Genomic DNA, 15,406 nt, shown 5'->3' on the forward strand with positions numbered 1-15,406 from the left:
ACCTAGCTACAGATCTCCTCTCTGTGGAAAGTAAGTTCCTCCCCCATTCCCAATTAGCATGCAGCCAGTGGTACATTGCTAAAGGGCATCACTCATCCACAGGCTGAATGAACATGGTGAAGCGTAAGAGGAGTTAAGCATCTTTTACGGAAGAGAGAGGTTTTCCCCTGGTGAATTTGGTGCTAGTGAAACAGTGTCTCCAGATGCCTGGCTCGCTCTCATCCCAGTACAGATACATAGTGTAAACCTCTCCCACACAGCTGTGCCAATGCACCTCAATCCTGACCTGCACCTCATCGTGTCATCCTTGTCCTTGGACTCAACAGAATGATGATTGTACTAAAAACTGCAAGGTTCTTGTGCGATGTTGACAAACCCGCACTAGAAGAGTGGCCATCCCAGGAACTTGAACTAACCCAACAGTCAACTCATTGTGTGTGCGTGTATTAGAATTTGATCTCACATCTTCAGAGGAGAAAGGCTAGAGCATTAACACTATTACTTAGGTCCCATGGACACTGTTTTGAATGACCAAACATTAACTGAGGCGAGAAAGCAATACCAAGAAGCTAACTTTTCTAGATATTTTCCTTCTGCAACCTAATTGTTGGCACACAGATGTTGCCTGGGGCAGTAGCATTGATTAGCACAAAGGAAAAGATGGGTAATAGAGGGAACAATTAAAAAAATGTAAAAGAATCCCTGATAACCTCCAAGATACACAATCCCACCAGTCACTCGAGATCAGGAAGAATTCAGTCTGGGAATAAAATAAAAGGATATATCCTTGCCATTTTCGTTTTCAACCACAACATCTTCCATAGATTCAAAGTACTGGCTCCAAGGGACTGGGGAAAAGTCTCGTTTCCTTCCAGGACTGCAAAACAAAATGTTTGCAAGAGTATAAGTATTTTATAATGCTTCACTTCGAAATTGCCATAAGCTGATGAAACTGCATGTTTTAACAATATACATGTCACAGCAACACTAGACAGAGGGTTAGGATAGAAAGTGAAGGATACTTTGCCTGTAGTTCCCTCATACAGTATTAACAGTTTTATAGTTATTAGCCAATCACATTTACCTCCCATTAGGTTTCTTTGAAGCAAATCAGAGAGAAACAAAGGACAGAAATAGGGGAAGCTGTGAAGGTGAGAATGCTTTCCCACTAAGTGATACTGAACAAGACTTCTTAGGATAATGAAAAGGTTACTACAGAGAGGTCAGAGTCTATCCTTGATCTTTGTGCAAAGTTCCACTAACATCAGGAGTTCCACTTTGATCGAGAGTAGCATACAGTCCTAATTTTATGCTTCAGCCCAAGGACCATAATTAAAAATGGAATTTGGCCATCTACAAAAACCATCTTGATGCTTTTGGCTTGAACAGTAAAGAGTCAGCCACTTAGCAAGGGTGGTCTTTAATCTAGCATGGCATCTAAATCAGCGGTTCTCAAACTTTTGTATTGATGACCCCCTTCAAATAACAAGCCTCTGAGTGCAACCCCCACCCCCTTATAAATTAAAAACACTTTTTAATACATTTAACACCATTATAAATGCTGGATGCAAAGCAGGGTTTGGGGTGGTGGCTGACAGCTCGTGACCCCCCCATGTAATAACCTCTCACCCCCCTGAGGGGTCCCAACCCCCAGCTTGAGAACCCCGATCTAAATAAAAATATTCTACATCTGATAAATCAGCGTTTGTGATGATATCAGAATTGTGCCAACAACAGTCTCCTCTTGTTATACAGTGTAGTTAGTACCAATGAAGATAATCTAGAAAGAGGATGCAAATTTCACTGTGGCTGACAAGATAGTGCAGAAACTATGGAATGAAAAGTTAAATCTAGTGAGGTATATGGGGATTTACCTATTTAATGCCTATTAACATTAATGGGAATAGAACAGCTAAATCCCAGGCTGGAAGTTTACACAAGACATAGGCGCTGGAGCACCCACAGGGAAAAATTTGTGGGTGCTCTGCATCCACTGGCAGCCAAGCTCCTCTTACCCCCCGCTTGGCAGCATTAGCATGTTCCGGGGGGAGGCGGGGTGGAGTTGGGGCTGGGGGGAGGGGGGCCGAGCACTTACTGGAAAAAGAGGGAAAGTCAGGGCCTATGACACAAGAGAGAGTTTTAATAAAAAAAAATTCTCTGGAATCTATTATAAATCACATAAAACAAACATGTACGTACACAGGTCGAATATCTAAATGCTGTATGTACTGCAGCATTACCAAAAGTTATACTGAAGTAAAATATGATTAACTCCACAAGAGCCAGCAAATTCAGAGTCTATGTTTCCACTTATATATTGTCCTGCTGAGCCTTTGGACTGTGAGAATTTGATCAGTGTGTTAGTAAGTGCTCTCCCAACTGCTTCTTTGCCTGTTATTGGAGTGTTATCACAGGAGCAGCATGGATGAAACGAATAGTGAGATAAAAATCAAGCTGTCAACATCTTGCCTAGATTGTTTAGGCAAAGAGATATTACAGGGGCACTCTGTACTAATGGAAAATACCAAAACTTTATTTTTCAAATAATTGGGTTTCCCCTGGTTGACAAATAGAACATTCCATAATACAACATACCATTAGGAAGGATATTACTCTAAAAGTGTTCCTCAACCTTTTCAGATTATTCGAAGTAAAAAAAAAAAAAAAAAAAAAATCTTCATGACTCACATAAAAGAATAAAAAAATATACGGAAGAGTATCAATGCTAAGCCAATATAATTAGTGTGTGTTTCGAGAGGCTGAAAGAATATTTGACGTTGAAGGGCAAGGGAATGTCGAAGCAAGTTTTTGTTTTAGATTTTAATAGAGTTTTAAATGTCTTGCAAGCCCCTGGATTACCTTTTGTGAATCCCCTGGAGGTCAAGACCCACTGCTTGAGAAACTCAGTTCTAGCTTCACCAAAAAATTGAATGGCCGAGTGATCCAGTTGGCTGAATATTCCTAGATATTTAATAGCACACATGGGAGAAATATAGCCCAGAAAACAGATGGTTTCACAATTAGATATCTGCAATCATTGCGAAAGTACTCCATGAAAGAGCATTGTACTGTGTAACTGGCACTACGTATACCTGAGAGATTCATAAGGGAGCGGTCATCGGTACAGGGAACAAGAAAGGGTCTCTTCATGCTAACACTATTGGCTTAGAAAGCTATTCTCTAACAGTGGACTAAGAACAGAAGCCCAGACATCAATGGCTGGATTGAACAGATTCAGATGATGTATACAGGAAATCGTCTGTTCCATCAGGTCCATAGAGACCTTACGTATTATTAAAGTGCCAGTCAACTTTGTAAGTAACTGACTCCTTTGGTGGTTTTTTCTATGGTGAGGGAGATAAGGCATGTTAGCAAGGCACTGTGTACTGCTGATGCCTCTGTGGAATCCTCTCTGTCGCTAGAAAAGACTTGATCACTTGGGCTATTCAGCATTATATTCACACCAAAACATTAAATATGAAATGCCGCCATCTCTCTGGAGCATTCAGTACATAGCACTCAAGAGGCAAAGGTGTTGGGAGGTACTACAGCTCCCTTCTAATGTATGCATTTTCGTTCCTGTCCACCATGCACAGTCCCTTTTGCTGCCCACTCAATCATGGCTCTCAGTTGGTGCAACTTTATGTGGCCAGTTGGTGACTTCCTACTCAGCACTGAACAGCCCTGGAGACTGAAGCCTGAACACAGGCAATAAAGCAAAGCTTGCTCTTTTGCAATACTGCACTTTTTCAAAATGTGAATATTGTCCTTTATTCCCTAGAGGGAATAACACAATATTAGAGCAAGCAGACTTACTTCCCCCCCTTATAACAAGGATCTAGCCTCCAGCCCTGCTTATTGACAGGTATATCACTAGGAATAGCAAGCAGCAAGAACTAGCAATTGCACTGAGTAAGAACTACACTTTGTGATCTGAAATTGGTAACAATACACTGTGAGGTGCCGAGCTGCTACTCAAAATGCAGCCTATTCTGAGTATGAAGCTGTAAAAGAGACACTGCGGGAACGTTACACAGCACAGTAATGCCCAGTTTACAAATCTGAAGAGGATCCCCCCCCCCCCCCAACTGCCATAACAGAAAACTCAACCACGAAACTAGAAATCCAGCTGAGCTCAAGGCCTTTCTCGGTCTCTCTCACCCTTACATCACCATTACGAATAAGAGAACCTAGAAAGGAAATTTTGCTGACAATTCTGTTGATTATGCACAAGACAAAAATCTCTCTCAGCGTTAAACTCATTCAACAGGACCAACAAGGCTTTGCTTTCGCAAAAACAAAAGCAGCAGAGAGGAGGAGTACAAGACGACCATTTTTAACTGTCTTTTTTCCCCCGCTTCTATTCTGGGAAGGGTAATCAGCAGAGAACATTAACAACAGGGCTTGAAACATCCACTTCCCACATTTAGAAGGAAATCTTCCCTGGTGAATGTGGGACATTTCTACACAATTTTAACTTTTTTTTTGTTTTGTTTTTTAAATGAAAAAGACCTGGAGAGGCAACTTGAGGTTTTGTAAAAATAAAATCTATTTTTCATTCTATTTCTAGATGTATTTCTCTGGATTTCCAGGCTTCAGTATTATTTGCTGTCAAGCGTCAATCAAGAGAGGATACAATCACACACCTATTTTTACGATAATGAGAAATCCTGTTATCTCAGCTTCCTCTCATTTTCTGAATGTGGAAAACGAGATTTGAATGCTGATGTTGAGGATCCAGCTGGCTGAATGAAGCAGAGAGGCGCACACCACACATCTGTGGATAACTGCTCAGCCCAACCTGTAAAAAAGTCAGGTGAGCCCATAAAGATCTCCATTCATCCAAGGAAGAAAGACTATCCTTTTTGGGGACTCTACACCAAGGGCATGTCTAAACGATGAGTTAGTGCACGGCAAGGTAGGGTGCAAATCTACAGTTCATAGCATGTAGGAGTGCTAACTCAGTCTAGGTGTACCCTGCTGCTATGTGCTAAAAGTTCCCTGGTGCTTTGAAAGAAAATTCTGCAAAAGCAATAAGCAGACAAGGACCCGCTGGTCTCAGTGCATATCAGCACTAATGACATTGCTTTATGGGATACTTGACAGATTATAGATGACTTTAGGGAACTCTGAAGGAGAAGAATGGCTAAGTGATCATCACAGAAACCCTTCTTGTCTCACAAGCGAAAGATAACAGAAGGCAGAAGATTTTGGAAGTGAATTGCTGCCTAGGTAAGTGGCATAAGGTGGTTTGGATTTTGTGGAACATTGGTCTACTTTCTGTACAGTTTGTCTGGCTTCCATCTCAGTGGAAGGGGAACCAATCTTCCAGAGGGTTTAAAGCTCTGACTGGTCTAGCCAAGAACAAAAGAGGGTGAAAAGAGGGAACAAATGAGCATTCATTTAGCACAAAATCATTATGATGTGAACAAAAACAATAAGATACAAAAGGATGTGACGAAAATTAATTATTTACTTGCTTATACACCAATAATAGGAGCCTGGCTAACAAACAGAAGGAATTGGAAGTTCATAGTAATGAGTATAAATCAAAAGCTAGGAACTGTAGAAAACTGATAAGGAAAGCAAAAAAGGACACAAGGAGAAATCTATGGTCACCAAGATTAAGGAGAATAAGAGTTTTTTAAAGTACATTAGGAACAAAAGGAATCCTAACAATGATATTAGTCTGTTACTAGATGGAAATTACACCATTGTCAATAATGCAAAAAAGACAGAAGCGTTCAATAAAAGTGTCTGTTCTACATTTGGAAAAAAGTCCAATGATGTATTCATATCGTATGATTAGGAGGATGGAAAAACATTCAATTTCAACAGTAACTAAGAAAGATGTCAAACAGCAGCTACTAAAGCTAGACATTTTTAAACCAGGAAGTCTGGATAACTTGCATTCAAGAGTTTTAAAAGAAATAGCCACGGAGCTCTCTGGACCATTAATGTTGATTTTCTATAAGTCTTGGAACACTTGGGAAGTTCCAGAAGACTGGAAGAAAGGTAATGTTATGCCAATACTTCAAAAGGATAAACAAGGTGAGGTGGGTAATATAAATCTGCCAGCCAGCCATCAATCCAGGGCAAAATAATGGAACAGCCGTCATGGAGCTCTTAATAAAGAATTACAGGAGGATAGTATAATGAATGCCAATCAACATGGGTTTATGGAAAATAAAGTTAGCTTGACAAGATCTGATATCAAAGAGATGGTTAAGGGGTGATAGTCTATAAGTATCTACACAACATCAATTTGATAATAGAGGGTTCGGCTCGTCAATCTAGCAGACAATGGCATAAGAAGATTCAGCGACTGGAAGTGGAAGCTAGATGAATTCAGTCTAGAAACCTGGGGGTTTGTGAAATGTTACAGGGGGTTCTCAGGGAAAAATTCCCTAATGGTGGACAGAGCTGTCCCTAGGGTCCCCAGGCAGCACGGGGCCAGCAGCCCAGAGCCCCTGGACTTCCAAGAGCTACGCAGATCAAAGCAAGCATATCTACCACACTGGGGAGATTTAAACTTCAAGACTTCTCATAAGAGATGGAAAGGGAGGTGGATATTTTTTGCTGCTTTTAAAATTAAATAGGCAGCTAGTTTTGTTTTTAAAATTATTACGAAGAACAAGTTTAAGCTTTGTTGTAACATGCGTTGTTTGCCTGGACTGTTCAAGACCCGAATGCTGGTGTAGGAGGAACTCTTGGAGTTGGCTTCTTAAATACCTATATGCTGTTTCACATCTGATACTCCTTGATGAAACATAAGAGCCTTGTCTTATAACAGGCTTATTCAAAGTGATACAAGCTACGAATGCGAGATCTTGGAAGAGCATTGCTGTTTTCATAATGTAATAAAAATACTGTAATGATCAAATTAGTAATAAGTAGTATGTAATAAGCATGTCATAAAAACAAATGTTATATTTCCAAGATCACTGCTTTTATAATTTATATTCAGGTAAAGGAGAAACATCCCCGGAAATATTTATTTTTAGGAGGGGGTTTGCAAGACTTGACATTTTAGTGAAAGGGGTTCACAGGTTGTTAAAGTTTGGGAACCATTGGTCTAGCATTAAGGCACAAATGTTTAACAGTTCAGATAATTAACCACTGGAATAATTTTACCAAAGGTTGTGGTGGATTCTCCATGACTGGAAATTTTAAACATCGGGACTGAATGTTTTTTCTAAAAGATCTGCTCTCGTTCAAATTAATTCAGAGAAGTCCTCTGGTGTGCATTATACTGCAGATCAGACTAGATGATCAGAATAGTCCCTTTTGGCCTTATATCTACAAATACATATTCCGGATAAATCATTGATTCTTGACTAGTAAGACGATTTTATGAAGTTGACTTTATATTTGTGGGGGTTTTTTACATGCCAAGAACTCCTAAATGGTTTTTGATAAATCTTAGCTAAAAAATGGTTGGTTGTTTTTTTTTGCCGTCTCTATGGCATTTTCTACTGTGCACTTTCTTTGGCTGGATTGGATATTTTTGGTCAATAGAGAATCCTGTGTGTGACTGATGCTATCAGTCCTTTTAATTAATATTTATAACTGTAGGATTTAATAAAAATTTTAAAAAGAGACATCTCTAACAATTATGGTAGCAAAGAAAACCCTTCTGGAGTGACCTGATGCAGTCCCATCTCCTGGAATCTGCAGACAAAAAGCACCACCTTCTGTCCAGCTACTATGAGCTTTCTCAAGCAGGGCCAGGTTGCAATTTACAAAAAACTCGAGTCAGTTTCATGCCTGCTATTTACAACCTATAAATAACACTGAAACAGCCCAATTTTCACAGTGTCTGCTTGGGAAAACTGGTGGTGGTGTCTCTAGCCTCTTCGCCAGAAGCTGAGAATGGGCGACAAGGGATGGATCACTTGATGATTACCCTGTTCTGTTCATTTCCTCTGAATCACCTGGCATTGGCCACTGTTGGAAGACAGGATACTGCGCTAGATGGATCTTTGGTCTGACCCGATATGGCTGCTCTTATATTCTCAACTATGAGCAAGGAGAACTGGAGCTTTTCATGAGGAAAAGAGGATCAAAGAAATCAAGGTCAGGAGGAAGGGATAGCGATACTTCCTTCCCAACCCCAAACCTGCTGCAGGCAGCAATCAGAAGACAGTGCAATTTAAGCTAGCAAAAGAGAAAGTTCCTTCTTCCTTCCTTCCAACAATCAAGGGAGGTGGGCCTTCAGATTTTTCCAGATGCCTATTAACCAGAGGCTAATATGAAAGACTGAACATCTGAGTAGGACCCAGGGAGAACAGTATGGTAGGAAACCTATTACTTTGACTTTAGGACTGGGCTCTTCGCCAGGAAGTTGCCCTGCATCTCACTGGAGGGGGTCACCTCATCTTTTGCAACTGCCTCTGACTAGGTGAGCTTTTTAAAATGTTAACTTTAGATAGAGAGTTTTCCTAGGGAAGTAGTGGAAGCCCCACCGTTTGAGACATTTAAAATGTGATGGGACAACATATTCTAGCAATCCTATATTAGCAGGGGGAATGGGACAGAAAAGAGTAGATGTCCTAGGAGTTAATAGGTCCTTCCATCTCTAACGAAGATATATATCTGCAGCTTACTTACTTTTATTAAAAAAAGATTTGTTAAAACAATATTATAGCAGGATTAAGATCTGACACTGGGCTCTCTTACTAGGAGTGAGAAGAAGTATGAAATTTTTCACAAGATGGCTGGGGCCTGCAGAAGGCTGAAAAATATCTTATTTCAAGCGAACACTTGTGTATTACACAGGAGGAAGATGTATCGGCGAGATGGAGCAAACAAGCAAATATTTTACAAAATGGACTGCACAAAAGCAATGGAGAACATGCAGCAGAGAATTAATCTCCACTGGTCTCTGAAGGAATATACTCGATAGAATCCAATACGTCTTTTCCTTCTCTATTTTCCTTAGTGACATATCAAGCAGGCATCCAAAAATCAGATGCAAGCCCAACAACAGCTGTGATTTTGCACCTTTTCATGTTGAAACAGAATTTTTCTGGCCAAATAGTTAAACTGTGATGGAGAATAACTAATTACTGCTTTTTAACATGTCCAACAAACTAAAACAGTAAATAAAAATGGATCCAGTGTAATAACATCTGTAGATTGATCTGAGAACTCAAACAATAAACGAAGCCAACTAACACATGCTATGAATTAAATCAGAATCAAAGAACTAGTTCTGGGCACTTTCGACAGCTAATTTTAACCTACTGTGTGGCTTATCCTCGCCATTGTATAATGAACATGTGCACGTACCACGAGTGAAGCAGCAGACATAACAGGAGTTACTTCTATTCCTACGCAATACTCCATTCCCCAGCAAGAAGCATCCACCTCCTTTTTGACAAATCCTAGGATACATGTTAAAAGGAACACAGTGTGCTAGTCAAATATGCACCACCTACAGTCAAATCCTGTTGTGACAAAAGATGATAAATGGTCCTGGAAATAGTTTGATTCAGTTAATAAAAAGCATGTGACAAATCCTTGTTTTCAGTATTAAACTTGCTATGAAATAACGGATCTGAGTGTTCAGTGAATACTTAAAATACAAATAGTGGTGGGGAGGAGGTTAACTAGAACAAGGGGTCTGTCTCTGGAAGGAGCTAGTTAGAGTGCACTGCATCTTTCTGCTAAGATGTGAGAAAAATCAAATGTACATCTTCTAGCTCTGTTAAAGCCAGCCAGCACTATGTTGCAGCAGCCATTTTAACCTTTCAGTGCTCAGGTTATTATTTAAAATACTAACACGAGCATTATTCATAAATTAAAGTACAGATCAAAGATTCATTTCATTCCTGCTACATGGCTGTGCTCATTTGTAGTCTCACAGGGCCAAATACTGTTCTTATGACACTGCTGTAAATTTGGAGTAACTCCACCGACACCTGCTGAGTTGTTAGATTTACACTTCCGTCGCACAGCAGAATTCAGCCTCATGTGGCATCACATGTGGATACAGCACCATGGTTTTCCTTTCCCTACCACTCTGAATATCATGTGCTAGGCAACACGAGGGCGCCATCATGCTGGAACACAGCATAGCAATACAAGCAAACCTATTTCCTGACTGTTCTCTTAGCCCTGGTCTACACTAGGACTTTAGGTCAAATTTAGCAACGTTAAATCGATTTAAACCTGCACCCGTCCACACGGTGAAGCCCTTTATTTCGACTTAAAGGGCTCTTAAAATCGATTTCCTTACTCCACCCCTGACAAGTGGATTAGCGCTTAAATCGACGTTCCCAGCTCGAATTTGGGGTACTGTGGACACAATTTGATGGTATTGGCCTCCGGGAGCTATCCCAGAGTGCTCCATTCTGACCACTCTGGACAGCACTCTCAACTCAGATGCACTGTCCAGGTAAACAGGAAAAGAACCGCAAACTTTTGAATCTCATTTCCTGTTTGGCCAGCGTGGCAAGCTGCAGGTGACCATGCAGAGCTCATCAGCACAGGTGACCATGATGGAGTCCCAGAATCGCAAAAGAGCTCCAGCATGGACCGAACGGGAGGTACGGGATCTGATCGCTGTTTGGGGAGAGGAATCCGTGCTATCAGAACTCCGTTCCAGTTTTCGAAATGCCAAAACCTTTGTGAAAATCTCCCAGGGCATGAAGGACAGAGGCCATAACAGGGACCCGAAGCAGTGCCGCGTGAAACTGAAGGAGCTGAGGCAAGCCTACCAGAAAACCAGAGAGGCGAACAGCCGCTCTGGGTCAGAGCCCCAAACATGCCGCTTCTATGATGAGCTGCATGCCATTTTAGGGGGTTCAGCCACCACTACCCCAGCCGTGTTGTTTGACTCCTTCAATGGAGATGGAGGCAATATGGAAGCAGGTTTTGGGGACGAAGAAGATGAGGAGGAGGAGGTGGTTGTAGATAGCTCACAGCAAGCAAGCGGAGAAACCGGTTTTCCCGACAGCCAGGAACTGTTTCTCACCCTAGACCTGGAGCCAGTACCCCCCGAACCCACCCAAGGCTGCCTCCTGGACCCAGCAGGCGGAGAAGGGACCTCTGGTGAGTGTACCTTTTAAAATGCTATACATGGTTTAAAAGCAAGCATGTGAAAGGATTACTTTGCCCTGGCATTTGCGGTTCTCCTAGATGTAGTCCTAAAGCCTTTGCAAAAGGTTTCTGGGGAGGGCAGCCTTATTTCGTCCTTCATGGTAGGACACTTTATCACTCCAGGCCAGTAACACATACTCGGGAATCACTGTAGAACAAAGCATTGCAGTGTATGTTTGCTGGCATTCAACCAAAATCCGTTCTCTCTCTCTCTGTGTTATCCTCAGGAGAGTGAGATATAATTCATGGTCACCTGGTTGAAATAGGGTGCTTTTCTTCAGGGACACTCAGTATAGCCCATTCCTGCTGGGCTGTTTGCCTGTGGCTGAACAGAAATGTTCCCCGCTGTTAGCCACAGGGAGGGGGGAAGGTTGAGGGGGTAGTCACGCGGTGGGAGGAGGCAAAATGCGACCTTGTAACGAAAGCACATGTGCTATGTATGTAATGTTAACAGCAAGGTTTACCCTGAAAGACTGTAGCGACTGTTTTATAAAATGTGTCTTTTTAAATACCGCTGTCCCTTTTTTTTTCTCCACCAGCTGCATGTGTTTCAATGATCACAGGATCTTCTCCTTCCCAGAGGCTAGTGAAGCTTAGAAAGAAAAAAAAACGCACTCGCGATGAAATGTTCTCCGAGCTCATGCTGTCCTCCCACACTGACAGAGCACAGACGAATGCGTGGAGGCAAATAATGTCAGAGTGCAGGAAAGCACAAAATGACCGGGAGGAGAGGTGTCGGGCTGAAGAGAGTAAGTGGCGGGCTGAAGAGAGGGCTGAAGCTCAAATGTGGCGGCAGCGTGATGAGAGGAGGCAGGATTCAATGCTGAGGCTGCTGCAGGACCAAACCAGAATGCTCCAGTGTATGGTTGAGCTGCAGCAAAGGCAGCTGGAGCACAGACTGCCACTGCTGCCCCTCTGTAACCAACCGCCCTCCTCCCCAAGTTCCATAGCCTCCACACCCAGACGCCCAAGAACGCGGTGTGGGGGCCTCCGGCCAACCAGCCACTCCACAACAGAGGATTGCCCAAAAAAAAGAAGGCTGGCATTCAATAAATTTTAAAGTTGTAAACTTTTAAAGTGCTGTGCAGCATTTTCCTTCCCTCCTCCACCACCCCTCCTGGGATACCTTGGTAGTCATCTCCCTATTTGTGTGATGAATGAATAACGAATGCATGACTGTGAAGCAGCAATGACTTTATTGCCTCTGCAAGCGGTGATTAAAGGGAGGAGGGGAGGGTGGTTAGCTTACAGGGAAGTAGAGTGAACCAAGGGGCGGGGGGTTTCATCAAGGAGAAACAAACAGAACTTTCACACTGTAGCCTGGCCAGTCATGAAACTGGTTTTCAAAGCTTCTCTGATGCGTACCGCGCCCTCCTGAGCTCTTCTAACCGCCCTGGTGTCTGGCTGCGCGTAACCAGCAGCTAGGCGATTTGCCTCAGCCTCCCACCCCACCATAAACGTCTCCCCCTTACTCTCACAGATATTGTGGAGCACACAGCAAGCAGTAATAAGTGGGAATATTGGTTTCACTGAGGTCTAAGCGAGTCAGTAAACTGCGCCAGCGCGCCTTTAAACGTCCAAATGCACATTCTACCACCATTCTGCACTTGCTCAGCCTGTAGTTGAACAGCTCCTGACCACTGTCCAGGCTGCCTGTGTACGGCTTCATGAGCCATGGCATTAAGGGGTAGGCTGGGTCCCCAAGGATACATATAGGCATTTCAACATCCCCAACAGTTATTTTCTGGTCTGGGAAGAAAGTCCCTTCCTGCAGCTTTTAAAACAGACCAGAGTTCCTGAAGATGCGAGCGTCATGCACCTTTCCCGGCCATCCCACGTTGATGTTGGTGAAACGTCCCTTGTGATCCACCAGAGCTTGCAGCACTATCGAAAAGTACCCCTTGCGGTTTATGTACTCGCCGGCTTGGTGCTCTGGTGCCAAGATAGGGATATGGGTTCCGTCTATAGCCCCACCACAGTTAGGGAATCCCATTGCAGCAAAGCCATCCACTATGACCTGCACATTTCCCAGGGTCACTACCCTTGATATCAGCAGATCTTTGATTGCGTGAGCTACTTGCATCACAGCAGCCCCCACAGTAGATTTGCCCACTCCAAATTGATTCCCAACTGACCGGTAGCTGTCTGGCGTTGCAAGCTTCCACAGGGCTATCGCCACTCGCTTCTCAACTATGAGGGCTGCTCTCATCCTGGTATTCATGCGCTTCAGGGCAGGGGAAAGCAAGTCACAAAGTTCCATGAAAGTGCCCTTACGCATGCGAAAGTTTCGCAGCCACTGGGAATCGTCCCAGACCTGCAACACTATGCGGTCCCACCAGTCTGTGCTTGTTTCCCGAGCCCAGAATCGGCATTCCACAGCATGAACCTGCCCCATTAGCACCATGATGCATGCATTGGCAGGGCCCATGCTTTCAGAGAAATCTGTGTCCATGTCCTGATCACTCACGGGACCGCGCTGACGTCGCCTCCTCGCCCGGTATCGCGTTGCCATGTTCTGGTGCTGCATATACTGCTGGATAATGCGTGTGGTGGTTGATGTGCTCCTAATTGCCAAAATGAGCTCAGCGGCCTCCATGCTTGCCTTGGTATGGCGTCCGCACAGAAAAAAGGCGCGGAACGATTGTCTGCCGTTGCTCTGACGGAGGGAGGGGCGACTGACGACACGGCTTACAGGGTTGGCTTCAGGGAGCTAAAATCAACAAAGGGTGTGCCTGTACATCAAGGAGTATTTCAGGCAGGACTGCACGGAGGGTTCCGATAAGAAATGGTGCACCAAAGTTATCGTTGTTATTGGAACAAGGAGGTTAGCCTGGCCTCTGATTGATACATGGCTAGATTAACCTCGCTGCGCCTTCTCTGTGACTGACTGCAGTGTGATCTAGACAGGGGAGGAGGAAAATGAGTACAAAACAAATCTGGTCTATTTCTTGTTCTGACCCACTCCATCTATCCTTTACATCTTTGGCTGGCAGCAGACAAAAAAGGCGCGAAATGATTGTCTGCCCTTGCTTTCACGGGGAGAGGGAGGGTGGGAACGGGTTCCTGACGATATGTACCCAGAACCACCCGCGACAATGTTTTAGCCCCATCAGGCATTGGGATATCAACCCAGAATTCCAATGGGCAGCGGAGACTGCGGGAACTGTGGGATAGCTACCCACAGTGCAACGCTCCGGAAGTCGACGCTTGCCTCGGTACTGTGGAAGCGCTCCGCCGAGTTAATGCACTTAATGCACTTAGAGCATTTTCTGTGGGGACACACACACTCGAATATATAAAACCGATTTCAAAAAAACCGACTTCTATAAATTCGACCTAATTTCATAGTGTAGACATACCCTCAGTCTCCCTGAATTCAGATACACTGTAACATCACATTACACACAACCCACTGAGACGCCTCATAAAAAGGCTTTACTGTCCTCCTTGCCTGAGAAATCATCCGTACAAATGGCAGCAACAACTCCTTCCCAGGATGCATAACGTCAGAGTCAGAGGAAGATGTTACGAAGAAAGCATCCGAACACTATTTAAAGGGCGGCTGATTTAGAAATCTCAGTTCCCTTGTAAATCAACTTTCTATTTGCTTGGAGTGATCCAAGTCACTCCACTTCTACCTCCCATGATCTGCTCAGACTGGGTGACTAATGATTGACGAGGGAGTGCTGACTTGTCTAAGGTCTAGTGGGAGCAATCCAGAGGGGTTACTGAGAGGAAATTGGTCTGCTAACACAGGGACAGGCAAACTTTTTGGCCTGAGGGCCACATTGGGTTTCGGAAATTGTATGGAGGGCCGGTTAGGGGAGGCTGTGCCCCTGCCCCCTATCCGCCGCCCCTCCTCCCCACCCGGGACTCCTGCCCCATCCAACCCCCCCGTTCCCTGACAGTCCCCCCAGGACCCCTGCCCCATACAACCCCCCCTGTTCCCTGTCCACCCCCGACTGCCCCCCCTCACCCCATCCAAGCCCCCCTCCTTCCTGACTGCCCCCCCCGGAACCCCTGCCCCTATCCAACCCCCCCCGCCCTCTGACAGCCCTGACCACCACCCCGAACGCCCCTGCCCTCTATCCAACCCCCCCCTCCCGCCCCCTTACTGCACAGCAGAGCACCTGTGGCTGACGGCACTACAGCCTCGCTGCCCAGAGCATTGCGCCGGTGTAGTGTAATAAATTGTAGCACATTCCTACATGGAGCAGTTTAATACACTACACCGGCAGCATGGCGCAGAGGCTACGGGGGAGAGGGACAGCGGGGGAGGGGACGGGGGCTAGCCTCCCGGGTC

General features: G+C 44.3%; 1 protein-coding gene across 2 annotated transcripts in view; it reads right to left on the reverse strand.

Annotated features, from left to right (window-relative positions):
* Window positions 1-15,406, reverse strand: part of PPME1 (protein phosphatase methylesterase 1) — a 48,796-nt gene that overhangs the window by 25,182 nt on the left and 8,208 nt on the right. Inside the window, exons 1-2 of one of the 2 annotated variants that reach the window (XM_073334460.2) lie at window positions 2,860-2,926; window positions 783-877 (exon numbers count right to left, since the gene is read on the reverse strand). In XM_073334460.2, coding sequence (XP_073190561.1) covers window positions 783-822 — 40 coding nt within the window. In that variant the 5' untranslated portion in view covers window positions 823-877; window positions 2,860-2,926. Of the gene's footprint in view, window positions 1-782; window positions 878-2,859; window positions 2,927-15,406 lie in introns of those variants that run through there. The other variant, XM_073334450.1, reaches the window with a different exon arrangement.

This window comes from Lepidochelys kempii, chromosome 1, assembly GCF_965140285.1.
Source record: "Lepidochelys kempii isolate rLepKem1 chromosome 1, rLepKem1.hap1, whole genome shotgun sequence".
NCBI lineage: Eukaryota > Metazoa > Chordata > Testudines > Cheloniidae > Lepidochelys > Lepidochelys kempii.